General features: G+C 34.5%; 1 protein-coding gene across 5 annotated transcripts in view; it reads left to right on the top strand.

Annotated features, from left to right (window-relative positions):
* Positions 1–20,174, top strand: part of QKI (QKI, KH domain containing RNA binding) — a 138,727-nt gene that overhangs the window by 33,383 nt on the left and 85,170 nt on the right. For all 5 annotated transcript variants that reach the window (XM_053590345.1, XM_053590346.1, XM_053590348.1 and 2 more), the window contains exon 2: positions 6,927–7,069. In XM_053590345.1, coding sequence (XP_053446320.1) covers positions 6,927–7,069 — 143 coding nt within the window. The remainder of the gene's footprint in view (positions 1–6,926; positions 7,070–20,174) is intronic.

The following is a 20,174-nucleotide window of genomic DNA, read 5'->3' on the forward strand; positions in this document are numbered from 1 at the left end:
CCATTAGGAACCTAGTCCTGGGGTTCATCCACAAGAGTTGTGTTCTGTTAAAATAGGGAAAGAAAAGGGCTGCAAAGATTTTTTTTTATAGTCACTATTAAAACAGCACATTTGTCTGTCCTTACAATGTAGCCAGCAATAAATCAAGAGTTGGTTTGTTCCATTTTATTATTTCCATTCTCTAATTACCATTTCTTAAAATGAATTTTAAAAGCATCTTACTCCAGGAAATCCTCCATGAAACTCTTAAGTAAAGCTAGTTAGACTAGCTGTCTAATTAATATAAATGATAATAGCATTTATAATATAAATTGGACCAATTTTATAATTGCTGAGCATTAATTTTTCTTTTTACTTTTGAGGGAGTGGAAGGAGTAAAAATGGCATTGTAATAAATAGTTCCCTTCAGATTCTGGTGAAGATAAGTTGATTGATGTGAAAATAATTAGATAACTGTGGTTTTAGAGTTGGGTATCAATGACTTTATTCTTATAATAATATTGTTTTTATTTAGGGGATCTAATGCATGCAGCATTTTGACATAGTACCTTCTACCCTCCTAATGAGAATTATTTTTATTATTTTCTGAGAAGTGATTATTATAAAAAAATCATAAAGTAATTTGAAAGCTAAATATTCCTTATAGATCCATCTCAGAAGTTACTACTGTTAGTAGTGTTGTGTCTTTTTTGACTTACTTGTGTCTATCAAAAAATATACTTCAGTATAAATTGGATTACATAACTGATGTTCTTTTCTGTAATCTGTAAAAATGCCTTTCCAGCAATGTCATTGTATTGTTAAATACCTTGCATAATACAGCACTGCTACTGAGAACTCAGGGAAATAGTATTAACGTTCTTCTAAGGCAATGGTTCTCAATCTTCCTAATGCTGTAGCCCTTTAATACAGTTCTTGTGGGTCACAACCCACAGGTTGAGAACCGCTGTTCTTAGGTCTTTGCTATTTCATATTTTTGCATGTGAAATTTGTCAACAGTTTTGCACTATTAATTTTGGCAACAGAAAAGAAAGGTAATAATGTTGAACTTAATTTTGTGATTTTTTTTTTTAATTACTTGTAATTCTGAAGTGCAGAGTACACCAAAGTAAGTTTCCATTTTTCTGGAGAATTACTGATAGCTTCTTTTTTTTTCTGGCCAGTTTGAAAGCATTTGCCTTAAAATTAAATCAGTTGTAATCTATTTGTTTGTTACAGTAAGCAAAATATATTTCTTTGAGTAGTATGTACTATCTAGTAAATTTTTAATTTATTTGCTTTCTGTACAAATGTGGTTTCTTAAAAGCACAGTGAAATTTTATTTCATGTGTTTTTCTCTGCTAGAAATAACTTTAAAATTTTTCCTGTATTTAGTGAACCCTGAATTAAAGGTTTATTTATTATTATTATTATTTTTTGCAGTTTTTGGCTAGGGCTGGTTTTGAACCCGCCACCTCCTGTATGTGGGGCTGGCACCATACTCCTTTGAGCCACAGGAGCTGCCCTTTAAAGGTTTATTTTTTTGTAGACGAGATCTTTGTTAACCCTAAGTCATATAGATACGCAACAGCCGCCTCTTCATGAAGTGGCAGTTGTTCTCTATTTATAAATAGACCTACATTGTTACTGTGTTAAGATTTAATGAGTGTCATATAAAAACCAGTCATTTGTTGATTAAGACCTAAAATAACTGAAATCTTACTTTGCTCTTTGTGTTAGTGTGCTGCTTTAATGTCCAGCAAGAGGTTGAGATTGCACAGAGTGAGAAAAGCTGTCATTTTAACCAGACTTACAAAATCTATATGATGTATAGCGAAGTATGCGTGTGTTTACAATAGTCGGACCTTATTTTACTGAATAAATTGACAGGAAATGTTAAATTTTAAAAATGAGACAGTTATGGTCATTGATATTCATTCCTTTCTCTATTTTAGCTCCAGCTGTATTACAATGGTAAAGTAATTTTTTGTGATGGATTTAAATATACTGCACAAAGAAAAAGCAGATAGATACCCAAGTAATTTACAGGGTATCTATAAAGTATATAAAATAGTAACTGTTTTAAATTACATACAAACTTAATAGACACCCTGTGTGTGTGTGTGTGTGTGTATCTACAACATAAGCATAGCTGGCTGAGCAGTTGGGAGTCAGCTGCAGCACTGAGTGTATGTAATACATCTTGTATAAAAAATTTGTCATTATTTTAAAAGTCTTTTTAATTAGTATTGTTACAAGCCCTGAAAATAATTATTTTATGCACTTTTAGTATTTGTAAATCAGTCCTTCTGTTGCTTATGATTGAGCTAGTAAATATTTTTAATATTTCATTTCCTAATTTTCATTTTCTTGGTTTATATTTGTTGAAAAATATTAATCTAGAAAGTTAAATACTAAGCTTTATTTTTTTTTTTTACGTCTTTTTCCAACATGAGTGTATTGGATTTATATGCTGCCATAGCTGTGTAATTTATCTACATACGTTAGATAACAACTGCTTGCTTCTGTAATTTGGATTTCTCAGCCTATGTTTTTCTATTTTCTATTATTTCTTCACGTTATCCTCAATTCTCCTTTTCTAGTTTTCCATGGAGGGTTGATCTGTTAGTTAATCCAGTAATTCAGTTTTTAAAAGTATACATACAAATTGTGAGGCAGCAAAGGCTGGATTGCACATAGAGTAATTTGGATACAATGGTCAAAGAGTGGCAGTAATGAAAATGTGAAAGGCAAAAATGAGCTGAGGGTTATGTCAAACCTTTTAGTGAAATCTGTAGTTGAGTGAATTGAGAGAGAAGGGGGAGAGGGTTAAGGTAGATGATGTAATATTACCAAATCGCATAAAACAGAATTGTGCAGTGAATTAGGAACAGAACTTCTATGGAGCTTTAATTTGGAGAAGAAAAATTAGCAAGATAAAGCAGAGAAATGTGAGGAAACAGAAATATAACTGAAGCCAAGTTTTCAGGCTTAAATAAAAGTAGTTTTCAGCATACTGCAGTATTTGAAACAAAAGTAAATTCAAGAAACGTGGAGTATCGGAGGAATTCCAATGCTGCAAAGGAATAGTCCTCAAAGCTGAAAAATTTATATTCTAAACTTGATGGTATAACCTGTGATTCCAAAACATATTTCCTGTTTAAACTGGTGGATTCAGGAGAAGGTTCTGGTCCATGGGTAGCTCGAGATTTCAAGTAGTCTGCAAGGTATGCCAGACTAGACAAATGTGTTGTATGGAGTTGTAGTGAGTTGGATTAGAGACTAGTCATGTATAAAGAATGATAGGTGTGAAGGGGTATGTGTAGTAAAAAGTGACCAGGGATAAAAAAACATATAAATTATTTGTTGGTGACTAAACAAACAGTTGTGGAGGTATGGAATGGTGGAGACTTAGCAAAATGTCAGCAGTGTTGAAACCCTCAGTCTGCATACCCCATTGATGATTATGGAATAGTGTGTACAGCATGGTGTTTCACATTTTAAAAAGGACAAATTGGAGTATATCTAAACAAGTGGGAGGGTATGAAACTTATTTAGTATAGGTTAGAGAAAAGGAAGCTTACATATTATAATTGCAGAATTTTTCTAGTATTTGTGAAGCTCCTCAGTTGGGGCCACAGGATAAAATTTCAGGTGAGCAGATTTTGGTTTGGCAAATAAATTTGTAACATTTTAAATCAGAGATGTCTACAACAAATTGTCTTGATATTGGGAATACTGAAATAAAAGATACATGAATTGGTGGTTAGTGTTGGAAGAATTTTTATACTACTTACTAAACAATGGCTCTGAACTTTGAGTTTTCTGAACCATTGCTGCAGGTCGATGAAGGTAGTGTGGAGTTGAGGGGACATTTGGGCATTATAATGTTTGATACAAGGAAAGAATGTATACAATGTTAGTTATGAAGCCTTCTTTTGTTTCGTAAAGGAACAGCTGTGAATTTACCACTTACAACAAAAGGACTACAGTATTCCCTAAACCCATATATTCTTTGCATGTTTCTGTAATAGTTTGGGTATAATTATTATCAGCTTGCTAGGATAGCATTAACAGACGTTCTGATTTCCAGGACTTAAGGAATGAAAGATTTTGGAGACAAAGCATGGAATTATGGGAGAAAATATTAATAATAACAAGGTTCTTGCATACTAAGTTTGGAAACCAATGGATTCGACTGAGTCATTCATTAAGTGACTTCTGTAATTGTATGAGGCACAGGCACAGAGAAGTCTGATAGCAAAGAGTTACTGCTAGAACTAGACTCAGAACTTGTTCTAATTTAAGTATTCATTATAAATACACCAGAAAGTGCTGATGATTTTCTACTTTTTTCCTATCGATAAAAGTAGTATGCAGTTGGTCAGATTTTACTCCGATTAAGACTGTTAAGTCCTTGAGGACCAGAACTATGCCTTAGTCATCTTCTTATAGCCATCTATTCTGTCTTATACATAATCTGTGTTCTCTGTGATACTCAGTGGTATATCTAAGAGACCAAAAAAGTCATGGTAGATTTCTTACCTATCTCCCATGTTAGATTAAGTTCTTTGAGAGATGGAACACGACTTGTTGGACTTTAATTCTCCAGAACCCAGCTTAGTCCTCCCTTCATTTGCCTTCCCATCTACCGAACCAGTCGAGTATTTATTGAGAACCCACTGTGTTCCAGCCACTATTCCAAGACCCGGGGACAAGGGGGTAACAGAAATTCGTGCAACTTTTGAATTATTAATCAAAGAATCACAGAGATACTTATAGAAATACAGCTTAAGTGGAAGATGCATTATATTATCTAATTTGTCATTATTTGAAGGCTGTTGGTTTTGTATATTTATATATTTTTAAATCTAGTTAATTGAATTTTCTGATATTATACATTATTTTGGTTTTCCAAGTTTAGTAAATTTGTTTACCTTGAAAATCATTCCCCCCCCCTTAATCTATTTTTTCTTTTATGCTATTGTCAGTTTTCATATTGGTGCTATGATTACTTCATAGTAAGAACTGGGCAGTTTCTGAAGAAATTTAAACGATAATACTCAAATTGCTTTTTAGTTCTGACAACTGGACTAAAGGATATGTGTAATTTAGATTAACTTTTTCTAATGCTCTTTGCTTAATTATTTGCTGTACGTATGTACATTATATAATAATTTTATTTAAAGTGTTGGTCCTTGAAAACTTTGAGAATTGCTATCATATGGTAATTTGAGATAAACACTGATTTGATACTGGACATTATTAGGCAAGATTCTGTTATACAACTAGAAGTAAAAACGAACTTTAAGGAAGAATGAAGGTCTTACCTTAATAGTGATGTCAAATCCAAGGTAATCTCTTGATTGTTGTTGATTTCATTTGCTAGACAGAGGTAAGCAAATTTTGGTAAGCTTAGACAAGCAAATTGTTATTTCAGAGATAAAATTTGTAATATGAATATTGCTATCCATGAAGAAGAAAGTGTATTATAGTACTTTTTTTTTTTTTAAACAGATTTAAGATTTTATGACTGGGTAAGAGTACCTTTGATCATGCCTTTTTGGTGTATTGGATTTTGTTTAAAACTGATTTAAATAGCTAAGAAAATTAAAGAGGGCATTCACATTTGATGGTTCTTTTTTTTTTTTTTTTTAATTAAATCATAGCTGTGTACATTAATGCGACCATGGGCACCATATGCTGGTTTTATATACCATTTGACATATTTTCAATATATTGAAATTTCATGTTTGGGAAGCATACAAAATACATTTTTAAAATAAAACACATTTTGTTTTTAAATACTAAGACATGCAAGCCTTTTCTCCAAAGAGAACACAATCTATAGGATGGAGAAGAATGTATTATTCACCTAGCCTTGATAATGATAACCACTTATCAGACAGTAGGCTTCAGTAGACATGAGTCTTTTAGTGTGTAGTAGTTTATTAAATAATTTTTAAAAGAATTAATCCTCTTTATAATTATAATTAATCCTCTTGAGTCATTAAGAGTTCTCTTTTTTAAAAAAAGAGTATATTTATACCCGAGTACTGTATTACTGTTGTTTCTTTTTAAAAGTCATTGACTTCAGGGGTTTCCACTTTCCTTTTTTATATTTCACTCATCAACCCAGTGTAGTTTCATCTTTGATACCCTTTTTCCCTTGAAAGGTCTGTATGATCACCAGTAGCTTTATGATCAAGGTACTGTTTTTTGCTCTTTGTAGTATTGGGCACTGTTGATCCGCCCTTTTCTAGACTCTGTCATTTCTTAGCTTCTTTGACACGTGTCTTTTCTCTGTTTCTACTGTCTACGTCCATTTCTTCTTGGTTTGGATCTCCCCCGCCCCCACACCTGTGAATGTTGCTTTCCTAAGCTCTTTCTCCCTTTACCTTGCCTAAGACATCTCTTCTCCAAGCTTTAACTAGGAAAGGAGAATATCAAATTTCAGACTTCTGCTGAACTTTGCAATCTGTCGTTTATTGGGCCTCTGTTTGAATATTCCGGAGATACCTAAAAATACAATAAAGTGGTCAGTTTAATCTTGTTCAGACAGATTGGTTCCAAAGTGTAAAAGAGGTTGTGGGATTAGTTTTGTCTCATAGGTATTCTTGTGATAGTTGTTTGACGCTGTCATTTAGAATGACTGTTCTCATTAGTCACAGAAAAATTAGGTAAGATATGCCCATATCATGTTAGTTAAGAGATCAGGCTCTGAAGTTAGTTTTAATATTTGTTATTTGGTGGTATAAATTTTTGTGGTAGATATTCAGGCTGTAGTCTTTTTAAACATGGGGTTAATTCAGAGAATGACAGAATAGATCCATAGTTCCTTGAGTTTTAACACATTATTGATGAAATCCTCCCCTGTCCTCTTTTTTCCTCCTGGACTAGCAAGAATATTTTTTGTCTAACACATTTAAAATTTTTACTTTTAACAGAAATTAGCAGAGTACGGAAAGACATGTACAATGACACATTAAATGGCAGTACAGAGAGAAGGAGTGCAGAGTTGCCTGATGCTGTGGGACCTATTGTTCAGTTACAAGAGAAACTTTATGTGCCTGTAAAAGAATATCCAGATGTAAGTATGTTTTGTTGTTTTATTCAAAATTTTTTTGCTTCACCTATTTTGGGAAGGGATATATTTGGTGGTATACTCAAGCATTAGCCACTTTAAAAAAAGTTCATGCAAGGAACTGTGAGTTATAAATAATTTGGCATGGATAATTAAACATTCTTTTTCTAAATATGTTTTCATTTGATTGCTGCTATGTCGCTTTGGAAATGCATGGTATAGATGGTTTTGGATTTCAGAACAAAGTCAGGAATTATGGAGAGGGCATTGGGCTGAGTATTCAAAGAGAACCAACTGCAGCCCCCCTGCTCATCTTTAATCTGACCTTAGAGAAGCCACAGCTTGGGTCAACGTCCTTTTGGTAAAATGAGGATGTTGGACTATAACATTTCATATAGCTCTAAAATTTTTATAAAAACTATTGTTTATAATCTGGAATTTTTTCCCCTCTTAGTCTATTGCTGAACTGTTCTCTACAAGTACCTTGTTGCAAACAGCATCCTTGTCCTAAATCAATCAGTGAATTTCTAAATAAATCCAGGTACTTTGCCTTTTGTTCTAAACCCCTAACAATGGTATGGTCTATTCTATTAAATAATAATACCTTAAATAATTTTCCCTCTTCGTGACACTGTCTTTTTGAGCAAGTCAAGTCTGCTCTAGCCCTAGGACCTTTATGTTAGTTGTACTCTTATCTCTACTGACTGGCTTCTACTTGTCATTAAGAATTTAGCTTACATGTCATTTCAGAGAGGCCTTCCCTGACCTTATTGAAAAGCTATCTAGCTGCTCATTGTTTCACATAAGTCTCCTTTTTTCTCTAAACTAGCATTTATCTGGTATTTTTCTGGTGGCATTTATTTATTTTTCTATCTCACCCCACCAGAGTATAAGGTATACAAACAAAAATGTTGTTGTTATTAGCTGCTGTATCCCCCCCAATAATATTGTCACAAAACAGACCACTGAATAAATAAAAGAAACACGGTGGCATTTTGCTAGGTTTCAGAGGACTTTTCTGAAAGCAAACAAAAGAAGAGTTAATATTATGGTGTCAGAAATGTAATTTGTGCTCTAAGATTCATTGGTTATGTAGACAGAATACTGGTCTGCAGATGGAGAAATAAATGTCTTACGTTCAGTTAATGGAAAAAAGCCTTGATATTTCATTATTTGCATTTCTAATATGATCTTCTTTAAAGCCTATGCAGTCATTCTATTTTTGTAAGTATTTAAGGTAACAAATATACAAGTAGTACTGGGTAATGTAGGAAAAACAAAAGTTCGTTGGAAGATTATTGGGTAGTATGAAGAATTAAAATAATAGATGGAAAACAGAACTTTATGTAAAGCTAGCAGCCGGGACATCTCTGAGAACTTCAGCAGCAGGAGTTTGTAGACCTTTCTCTGTCAAGAGCCTTGCACATAACTTGGCATCAAAGTCTCCCAGACTTTTATCTTCAAATTTCAGATTCTTAGAAAAGACAATGTGTTGAGTCGGTTTGCCGTGACTAGAGAAGTGAGGTTACCTACCATAATCTAGATATGACCACTATGGTCCTACCTTGGGTATAAAGGAATATTACTAGAAATGGGAAATTATGATTGGGGTAGCTGTCCCAATTGTCTACTACTGTTTGGTGTTTTAGTATCCCCTTAAAGATGGCAACTTTTCATCTGCTTGTTTAAGCCTTAAAGGATAACATTTCAGCAATAGTCATTTACCCAGAATATGTAAGGTCATAAGACCTTGACAGAGAATATAATTACCTGGTTCTGTCTGGATCTGTTGGGTTCTTTCTCTCCTCCTCTCCCTTCCCCCACCTTTTCTCTCCTCTCCCTCCCTCCCTCCCTCTCCTTCTGTCTTTCTCCTCTCCCCCTTTCCCCTCCCTTCTCTTCTCCTCTCCCTTCTCTCTCTCTTTTAAATATTCTGTTCAGGGAAGGGATATTTATACTGTTTTATTTAAAAGTCATATTCCATACGGTCTTGTAAGTCAGGGCTTGAGTCTAGAGGGCACTTTTCCCCTATATTTCTTTCCTCCTTCTATCAGTTGTGACTCATTGCTCTGGTAAGCTATGGTTGCTGGTAGGTGTGGAAGCATAACATTGTCTAGATTAATAGTTCTCGATGCAGCATGATCTCTAGACTATAGTATCCATACCTTCTGGGAGCTTGCAAATGTTCAAGCTCCATTCCACACCCGTTGAATTAGAAACTTGGGGGTGAGGCCTAATTACCCTTTTAACAAGCCTTACAAGATGATTCTGATGCATGCTAAAGTTTGAAAATCGCTACACTATATTTATGTTGTTGTGAGAATAAGCCAGGTTAACAGGTAGATGATCTCATAATATGGTCATTTTGACAGGCATTATTTCAGGAGTTGGGTAAAGTGATGAACTAAATAGTGTCTCTGCTCCCAGGAAGTGGGCTTTTCAGTGGCAACAACAGATAGTAAGCAAATGATGAACACAAACTTTTAGGTGTAGTCAGTACTGTGGAGAAACACAAAATAGGGTAAACAGGTGAATAGTGATTGTGTGTGGTGGGAGGTGTTCATTTTTAAGGGTAACCAGAGAAGGAATCTCTTAAAAGATGATAGGAATGGAGAGAAAAGAACAGAATGATGAGAAGGAAGGCAGGAAAACCATCTGGGGAGAAACATCTCAGGCAGAGTGAATAGCAAGTGCAGTGGCTCAGGCATTAGTGTGCTTGGGACATGTGGGAAGATGTGAGATTGAGGAGTTAGCCGTGGGCCGTGTAGCACAGTAGTCAGAACCCATACTTCTGGCTAGTTTGGCCACTTATTTTGTGACTTTGGGCAAATTACTTTTCATTCCTGGTCATTAGTTTTCTCATTCTATAATGGAGATATTAAGTTTCTCACAAGGTTCTGAAGACTAAATGAGTTAATAAGTGTAAAGTACCTAGAAAATGCCTTTATGCTGTGTAAGTGTTACAAGGATATCAGGTCCATGGGGGGAGAAATTTATCTGTTTTTTTTTTTTTTCTAGCGCTGTATTCCCAGTGCTTAGAATCGTGTGTGGTAAATGGTAGATGCACAATAAATATGTTGTGCAGGGCAGCGCCTGTGGCTCAAAGGAGTAGGGTGCTGGCCCCATATACTGGAGATGGCGGGTTCAAACCCAGCTCCGGCCCCCCCCCCCCCAAAATTTTTTTTTGTTGTTGTGCATATTTGTGTGGAACTCATTCTTTCAAATATCATGAAACCCTTTTTTTTCTTTAAACCTTTTGTCTTTTGCATTTGCACATAGCTCTTTATTTACTGAAGTCAGTGTTAAGTTGAAGGTAGTATTTTGATCTTGGCTATGAAGATTTCTGTAACTGATAAAAGAAGGCACATTAGATTCAGTATCTGAGAAATGAGATAGTGCTGAATAATGAATGCCCTTCACAATGTTTTGAACCATTATGTCTTAATCATGTGAGAATGAGAAGCTAATATGAAGTAGCCCATTGAAAAGATGCTGGTTTTTTGTTTTTTTTTAACAAAATTTATATTAATGATTATTAGTAAATTTACCTCTACTGTATACCAAGTATATCCTGAGTGGGATTATTAATTCAGTTGAAAAAAACTCTTATTATAGTCAAGTTAGTTTTGAGCCACATGGGCCTGGATTAAGAATCCTGATTTACCCCTTTACTGTGATGGTATTTGTCAACAGTTGCCACACATCCTAAAATTCAGTGGCTTAAAATAATAAGTGTTTATTTGTGTACTCATTGACTTATATATTGACTGAGCTCAGACTAGGACTGCGTTAATGTAGGCTAGCTGTGGGTAGGCTTAGATCTTCTCCATTTATGTTCCTGCTGGACCCGGGCTGATGAGGCAGTTGCTGCTCTGGGCATGCTCTTAACCACGTCTGATCACTGGAATGCCAGAGCCAAGCTAAATGGCATAAGCATGTGTAAGTCCACTGTGGACATTTGGCAAGATCTAGAGGTATTTTGGTTGGCTAAACTTGTGAGGGGGTACTATTGGCATCTAGTTGGTAGGGGCCAGGGATGGTTTGCTAAACATTCTACACTAGAAAAGGACTGCCACCGTCCCCACCCCCAAAGAATTATCAGCCCCAAAAGTCAGTAGTGCTGAGGTTGAGTACCTGTATTTGCCATAACTCCATCCACAATGAGCAGGGGACTATATTTGCTGAAAAACAGTTGAGATTACGTTGACTTTGAGCATGTGGTTACTTTCTTTGTTGATAAGAAATGGTTACTTTCTTTGTTTATAAAGTTATGTGGTCCACCTCATAGGATTGTTCGGATAGAATTTGTTGGGAGCAGTAGAGATAACAAGTGTATGGCACCTGATAGAGCAGACACTTAGTATAGTTTGGGTGATCATGAGTAAGGAAGAACATCTTATTCTTGAAGGCGCTCTCACAGTCTTGTACACACAGTCTTGTATAAAAGATAAAATACAGAATATTTAATTGTTTAATACTTTTATCAGGCATTCAAAGAATGATAAAGTAAAAATGATTATATAAGAAAGATTATGTAGGGCTGCTCCTGTAGTTCAGTGAGTAGGACGCCGGCCCCATATGCCGAGGGTGGCGGGTTCAAACCCAGCCTCGGCCACACTGCAACAGAAAAATAGCCGGGCGTTGTGGCGGGCGCCTGTAGTCCCAGCTGCTCGGGAGGCTGAGGCAGGAGAATCCCGTAAGCCCAAGAGTGGAGGTTGCTGTGAGCTGTGTGATGCCACGGCACTCTACCCAAGGGCGGTACAGTGAGACTCTGTCTCTACAAAAAAAAAAAAAAGAAAGAAAAAAAGATTATGTAAGTAAAAAGTGTCATGTTTCATGTGAGCCAGCAGTAATTTTGTTGCAATAATTTTGAGTTGTTACTGTTTTGTAAGATCTGCCAGAGTAGTAGATAAGTAACAAATATTGACAAGGTCTTGCTGGTTAGGATCTGAATTGTCTTATATATACATAAACAGATTAGAATTGCTAAACTGTTGGCTTGGGACATGATACAGTTTTAGTGAGACTTTTTCTAAGGTTTTTATCTGGGTGTAACTGATTTTCTGACGTTTTTAAAATAGGTTTTAATTTTGGATAATGGCCTTGAAAAGCATCTCTCACGAGACAATCATTATAACACATATTGTCAAAGAGTTGTTAAGATGTATGAGTATCTCCTCAAATATGTTTTCTCCCAGCTTGTAGGATCCTAGCCTGGCAGTGAGTTATTTGTAGTATTCTTTACAGTCTTACACTAGCCTGCATTTATGGTGATACATGAGTTGTAAGTTGCTTTACCATTTAATTTTCCTGGGTTTGCAGAAAAAAAATTGGCAAGTGAGAAGTTCTGAGTTAGAAAGGGGTTATTTCATATTTTCTTCTGTTTCTCAAGATTGTCCCCTACAAATTGGCTGTTGAACAGGAGTTTGTTTTGGAGGGATTATGAGAAGAGAAAAGGGTTAGTGCAGTTAGTTATCTTTCATTAAGTCTTTGTTCTTTTGCCTATTGCGGCTCTCTGTGCTGAAGAATTAAGAGTCTAGATATAAGCTATTTTCATTTTTATTCTTCTAAATAACAAATAGGTGTTAAATAAAAAACAAATGATCTGCAAAGTCTCCTTTTTCAATACCCATCATAACCCTTGAATTTTGCCGGAATATGATCTTGATGATGAGTGAAAATATAATATTTAAAAAATAGATCTACACATCTCTCTTCTTTATAGTTTGTACAGGAAACTAAATATAGTTTTTTTTTTAAGGTTAATGTGTATTTTTATTGAGTATGGTTGTGAAGTGGTTCAGGTTACATATTGTTAGAGTTTTAGTTTAGCAGTGCGATTTGATAATATAGAGCATGTCTTTAAATTTTAGAATTTAAGAGAAGGGAAACTCTTAAGGTTGTCTTAGAACTTCAAGCAGACTAATTTAATGAAGGTCAGTTTCATGACTGATTTTTGTTTTGAAGTTTTCTTCTTATTGCACTCTATATTGGGTATATTGAGGGCCTGCTACATATCAGGTATTTTTAATAGGCTCTTTATGGTTTGTGAATATACTAAATTTTAAAAAATGTTAGTAGATATTGTTCCAAAAAGCATTTCAAGACAGTCTGAAAGTAATGGATTTCGTTTGGTTCAGAATTTTCCAAAGTTTAACAATATCTTTAAATTTTAAATAAGCCTTCTCAGTGTTTTTAAAATACAGCCACTTTCTTGTGTAAGTAACATCTTAATATTTAAAAGGAACTAGTGTTTAGAAGAACAAATGAAAAGATGGTGCTAGCTGGAAGGGAAGAATTATGTCTTATAAGCCAGTTGAGATTGACCACCAGCAATAGAAAAAAAAATTTTTTTTCCTTAAGGCTAGGTCAAGAGACATGTAAGTTGTCTATGTTTCATGAGGCCCTGTGCTCAAAACTAGTGTAAGCTAAATATAACTCTCATGGCAGTTAATGTATTAAATTAGATTAATTTTATCTAAAAAGAATTAGGATCTACTTTGTTAAAATTAATGCTGTAAGGACCAATCACAGTATCCCACTTCCATATCTCTAAGATTGTCACCGAAGTAACTAAAGGAATGTAATACAAAAATTGGGGAAAAACTTGTTTATCAGTGCTGTCTATGTTCTGGAAACATTGAGCTGTTAACTTTTAAACTGCCAGCCTTGGAACTAAATTTAGTTGATCATCTCATTGGGAAAGCATATTTTATGTCTTAATAAACCCAGCCATCTAGAACAAACTAGTTCATAAATAAATTGGGTATTCCACAAAATCTACTTTTGATTACCATAGAAAACTGCTTTTCCCAAATCCAGAATCAATGTCAATAAGCAGCCAACTTGTCCATCTGGTACAACTTGACCATCTTCTTGTTTCATATTGATATGATAATTTTTTTAGTACTTGGTAAAGAATTGATTGAGTCTAAAATTTTTGATGTATTGTTTGGGATATAGAGCCATGATTGTTTTGATTAGTTTTTTGCTTTACTTGTAAGATCATGTATGAACAGTATAAATTAGCCATTTTAAGGACAGATTAAAAGAAAAGAAACAAAAATTTGAAAAGTAATTAGAATATGAAAACTGAAAAGGACATATGAGTATAAAATAGCAAAATTTTCATGTCCTTTTTGTATCCTAGAAATGTTTGTGTGTGGCCTGCGCTGGGCAGAAGAGCACAGGAATATGAAAAGACATAATGTCATAACTTGTTCTCATAGTACCATTACAGCCCATAATCCAGGTATGGAATAATAATAACAGTAACCTTAAGAAAATGGCAGTTGAAATAAAGTGAAGGAAACAGATTAAACTGTGGAACTGTTCAGATTTCTTCATGTTTTACATGTGAAGCCTAGGAAGAAGGGAGAGCTTTGCTGGTGGTGCCTTGAGAGTGCAGAAATAAGAAGGGTTTTATGATATAGGGGAACCAAGATAAAGAGGTAGTAAACTTACTATGTTATCAGGATATAATAATTAAAAATCACTGTAAGCTGAATTTATTACAATGTAGAACATTAAGTAGGGCAATACAGTAGATCAGATGTGACTAAAATTTATGCCCCCCCCCCCCAAAAAAAAACGTTAACTATAAGAGCACAATTAGCATTTTTGGAACAGTTATGGGGCTGGCAATATTTATGTGGTAAAAGTTACGATGTCAGCTTCAAAAGCCTTCCTAATCTATGGTCAGAGCTACACCTATACATTTCACTCCTAGACTTACCTTCAGGGTTGGTAAGTGATACCCTGATGGTGAATCTAGGAGATGAAATGTATAGAGCATAGATTATATAAATAAAAATTTTTATACAATACTAATTTATTAGGATATTTCAGTGACAAATATGTATACCATTAGAAAAGAGGGAAGGAAATTATTTGAATAATAACCAGCACTAGTTATTGAAGAGACTATTTTTTACCCCATTGTGTATTCTTGGTGCTCTCATAAAGATTTATTGACAGTATGTGAGTAGATTTATTTGTGGGCTTCTGTTTCATTTTCATGTTGCTGTAGTTTTGTAATCTAATTTGAAATCAGGACGTGTGATGCCTTCAGCTCTGTTTTTTCTCACAATTGTTCTGGCTGTTTGGTGTCCATTGTGATTTGGTATGAGTTTTAGGATTTAAAAACAAATTTCTATGAAAAATGTCATTGGAATTTTGTTAAGAGATTGCATCAAATCTATAGATTGCTTTGGGTAGTTTGGATGTCTTAAGAATATTCTAAGATATTTTTATTTATGTATTCAATTTCTTGATCAGTGTCTTAACAGTTTTCAGCATACAGCTATTTCACCTACATGGCTAAATTTATTTCTAAGTGTATTGTTCTTTTTTTCTAAGTATATTATTATTTTGATGCTGTTGTAATGAGATTGCATCTTAATTTCTTCTTTGGATAGTTTATTGTTAATGTATAGACAGAATTGATTTTTATATGTTGATTTTGTATCCTGGAACTTTACTGAATTTGTTTATTCTAACAGTTTTTTTTGTGGAGTCTTTAGGGTTTCCTACAGAGATAATTTTACTTTTTCTTTCCCAATTTGGATGGCTTTTTTCTTTTTCTTGGACTAATTATTTGTCTAGAACTTCAATTACTGTGCTGAATAGAAATGACCAGGGTTGGCATCCATGTCCTGTTCCAGTTAGTAGAGGAAAGATTTTGAGCTTTTCACTGTTGAGTGTGATGTTGACTGTGAGTTTGCTACACATGGCCTTTGTTATATTGAGGCATACTCCTTCTGTACCTAATTTGTTAAAGAGTTTTTTATCATGAAAGGATGTTAAATTTTGTCACATGCTTTTTTCCTGCATCTGTTGAGATGATCGTCTGGTTTTTATACTTTATTCTGTTAGTTTGGTGTATCACGTTAATTGATTTGTGTATGTTGAATCTTCTTTACATCCAGAGAAAAATCCCACTTGATCACCAGGAATGAATGATGCTTTTAACGTACTCTTCATTTTGCCAGTATTTTGCTGAGGATTGTTGCATCTGTGTTCATCAAGGATGTGAGTCTATAATGATCTCATCTTCTTGTGCCTTTATTTGGCTTTCGTATGAGAGTAATGCTGATCTGGCAAAATAAATTTGATAGTGTTCCCTCTTCAGTTTTTTGGGAGAGTTTGAGAAGGATTTGTGTAAATCCTCTTTAAATGTTTGGGGAGAATTTACCTGTTAAGCTGCCTGGTCTTGGGCTTTTCTTCATTGGGAGGTTTTTGCTTATTTATTGACTCTCCTTTCTAGTTATTGGTCTGTTCAGATTTTCTGTTTTCTTTATGATTCACGTTTGGCAGGCTGAATGTTTCTAGGGATTTATCCATTTCTTCTCGTTTGTTGAATTTGAGGGAGTATAATTATATGTAGTTTTTATGATCTTATGGTTGTTTCTCTGGTATTGACTGTAATGTCTCCTCATTCTTTTTTCTTATTTATAAGAGTTCTCTCTTAATCTAGTTTGTCAATTTGGTTTATCTTTTCAGAAGACCAACTCTTAGTTTTGTTGGCCTTTTCTATATATATCTAGTCTTTGTTTCATTTATTTCTGCTCTGTAATTTCCTTCCTTCTCTTTCAGCCTATAGCACTCAGTGTTTTCAGGCTGTCTCCTATTCAATTTTGATCTCAGCAATTTTTTATGATAAGATTGAAAAATTACTATATATAATTTTCACTGCATAAATATTAATTTCTTACTTGGGCTATGTATTGTGCAAGGCACTTTGGATTAAAAAAAGAAACTGGGAGCTGGTTCCTGACTTTAAGGAATGACCTGCAAAAGATGTAACAGGTGGGTGCATAGGGCTCTGAGAGCATCACTTTGGAGGATGGAAACAGCTGTCTGTTGGAATCACAGACCATACAAGGAAAAGGAAAAAAAAAAAAAAAAAAACACTTAGGAGTTCAGTATTATGGGACAAGAAAGAGTTTGGCATGTTTGATGGGAGGGAAGGAGAAAGAAAGGTGTTCACAAGGAAGAAAATTTAAAGTACCTGCCTTTAAAAAAAATTTTCCTTTTTTACAGAAATATGAATTGCTTGTGTAGCTGGAACACAAATAGTAGTAAAAATCAACTAGGAAAGTAATCTGGGATCTTTTGAAAGGCCCTGTGTATAAGGTTTTAGACTTTATAATCTCACAGATAGAGGGTGATTTCTCAAAAAACCCTGAAAGACTTTAATTGCCTTAATATTTTTATTTTAATTGGTTAAATATTTTGTTTAATTATTTAGCATCTGGAATGATAATTATCTTATCACCTAGGTTTGTTTTGAGTGGCTTCATCCCAATACTCTGTTGCATCTGTATTTACATCTATGCAGGGAATGAGTCACCATAATTCAGGATATCCAAATTCATATACCACAGATTTCAAATTTTGATTGTAATTGTTTAATAGTTTTTTCCCTTTTGCTGTTGGTGTCAATGACTTTTTGTACATAACCTTATAAGAAAAATATTTATAAAGGCCTAATGTATAAAAGGTTTTGTGAAATGGTTCCTATAATAATAATAATTATGTAGTATAAATTAACTTTCTGCAGGAGATCTATACGTACTATTTACTATACAAATTAATAGAAAGGTAGAAAATGTATGTGACAATTTGTTTACCCCCAAAACACAAAGCACTTTGACACATAGATGATCCCCAATTTACAAAGATTTGATTTATGATTTTTCTGTGGTGGTACAAAATGATAGGCATTCTGTTATGCTCCTCAACTTACGATGGGGTCATGTCTGCATTAACCTATTGTGATTGAAAATGTTGTCAATTCAAAATGCACCTTGAATTTGGGATATCTTTAACTTACAATGGGTTTATTTGTACTTAACTTCATTGTAAATCAAGGAGCATCTGTGTTCATTGTATTTTTAATTAAAACCAGTTGTGCTAAGGGGTCTCATCTTACATACCTGTGTAAAATAGGCTCATTAGTGTCAGCTAGGTGAGGTATGATCCATTTTTGGTCCCCTGCCAAGTGAAAAACTTCATCAACAAATACACACAATTTTGTGTATATGCGTTTTCATAACTACTATGTTACTTACGTGATATAATGGACAATTTATAAGGCATAAGTTCTTGGGTTTTTGAGTTTTTCACCAAAAATTTAAGATTATTCATTAACAATTCTTAGAAGCGTTTCACCGAGATGCTTTTGGAGATCCATTTTTCATTCGTTACCACTTTCGATAGTGTGTCGCAGGAGGTTTTAATCTTTAATTGTGGAATTCTTCAAAGATTAATGGAAAGGATTTTCATAATATTTTACATTTTTATCATTGGGAGAAATCTGTCATTTCTATTTAAAATGAAGCGAGTAGCAATGAATAGCATTAGACATGATTGTTGTTAAACCTCTTGTTTAAAAATTAACATGCCACTTGCCAGACGTAATTGGTGAGCCACAGAGAAGGTCTGTACTTTTAAACAGTAGGGTTAATGAATATCTTTTTTTTCTTTCTCTTTCCCTTCTTTTGGCCTTTAAAGTTGTACTTGGCTCGAGCTGTTTGAAATGATTTTCTTCGAAAGTGCTGTGACATTGTTTTAATTGAATGAAGCTGCAGAGCTGGCATGATAAATCAACACAGAGTGAATTTTAATGCAAGGCAAACGATATTAACTTGGAAAATGGTTGCAGTAGACAAAGCAGCTGTTATGATTAGTTTTTTTTTTTTTTTTTTTATTCTCACAACATTTTGATAACGATGACCTTGACAGTTCCAGTTGTATTAGAATCCCGGTGGCATGTACTTGAAATACTTGAGCTGTTTGTTGTTGGATCTTGGGGTAGCAATTGGCTTATGATTATTAGGAAAATTTCATGTCACAGATTGAATGTTTTGGTTTTAAGTGCTTTGAAAAGATTTTTTCAATTTAATAAATAATTGTGAGGATTAATCAGCTGTAATAGAAGCCTTTTTCTATGTAATCTTGATGCTGTTATTCCACCAGAGGTTTAATAAATGAAAAGGATAGGATGCGTCAGATGGCTCTCATAAGTGGCTATAAAGTAAAGGCCCCGTGGTTTGGCAAAAGATATAGGTCGAAACCAATGACATGCATGCAGAATGCATTTTCCCAGACTCGTTGGGCCATATTTGAAATGCACGATGCATATCTAGTAGTTATATGGGCCGAGCACAACTGTTTTGAAGAGTAACTGGCAAGACTCTTACCTAAGAAAATGGTCAAGGTGACAGGCAGAATGACGGCACTTTCACAGACTTCCTGAGAAGAAAGAGCTTCTTTCTTTCCTTTTTGTATAAATCTCTCCATTTATTTTATTCCTTACCACAGAACAAGCCTTGAATTCAATAACTGTTGTGTTGAATGGAATTTGCAAATGAAAAGCTGTTCCCTATTTTATTGAAAAATAAAACTTAAAGAAAATGAGTGAGTGATGGGATGCAGAGATTGTTCCGATCTTCGTTATTTTAGAGGCAGGGAGTATGAAGTTTAATGTAATCTGTGACTGTAGAAACATGTTAAATTGTGAAGTTGTAGAAGAGTAGATTTAACTTACTAGACATGAACATAGGGCCAGACGTGTCGATAGACCTTTTCTATATTTTTTTCTTTTCCTCAGACCCTCATTCCTTTTCTATATTTTTTTCTTTTCCTCAGACCCTCATTCAAATATATTATTACTCTATACTGCCTTAAGTTCTATCAATTCTAGATCTAGTAAGATCAAAAGACAGACTTGAGTGTGTGTGTGTGTGTGTGTGTGTTTGTTTTGTTTTTGCAGTTTTTGGCCAGGGCTGAGTTTGAACCCGCCACCTTAGGCATATGAGGCCGGCGCCCTACTCCTTTGAGCCACAGGCGCCGCCCCAAAAGGCAGACTTTTAAAAAGCACAAGTGGACTTGAGTTTTTTAAGGATTGACAAGGTAATTCAGAGCAGTGGAGTAATTCGTGTAGAAGAGGACACAATTGGAAAGAAAAAGTCTGCTTGGATATATCAGAGACCTACCAGGATTGTGGAGAATTACTATTTCAGGATACTCTGGAGGTCAGGTGATCAAGGATATAAGCCTGGCTTTTGGGATCTTTCTCTTCCTCTGAGTTTGTACAATATGGAGAGAGCAG

This window comes from Nycticebus coucang, chromosome 5 (assembly GCF_027406575.1).
Source record: "Nycticebus coucang isolate mNycCou1 chromosome 5, mNycCou1.pri, whole genome shotgun sequence".
In the NCBI taxonomy this organism is placed as follows: domain Eukaryota; kingdom Metazoa; phylum Chordata; class Mammalia; order Primates; family Lorisidae; genus Nycticebus; species Nycticebus coucang.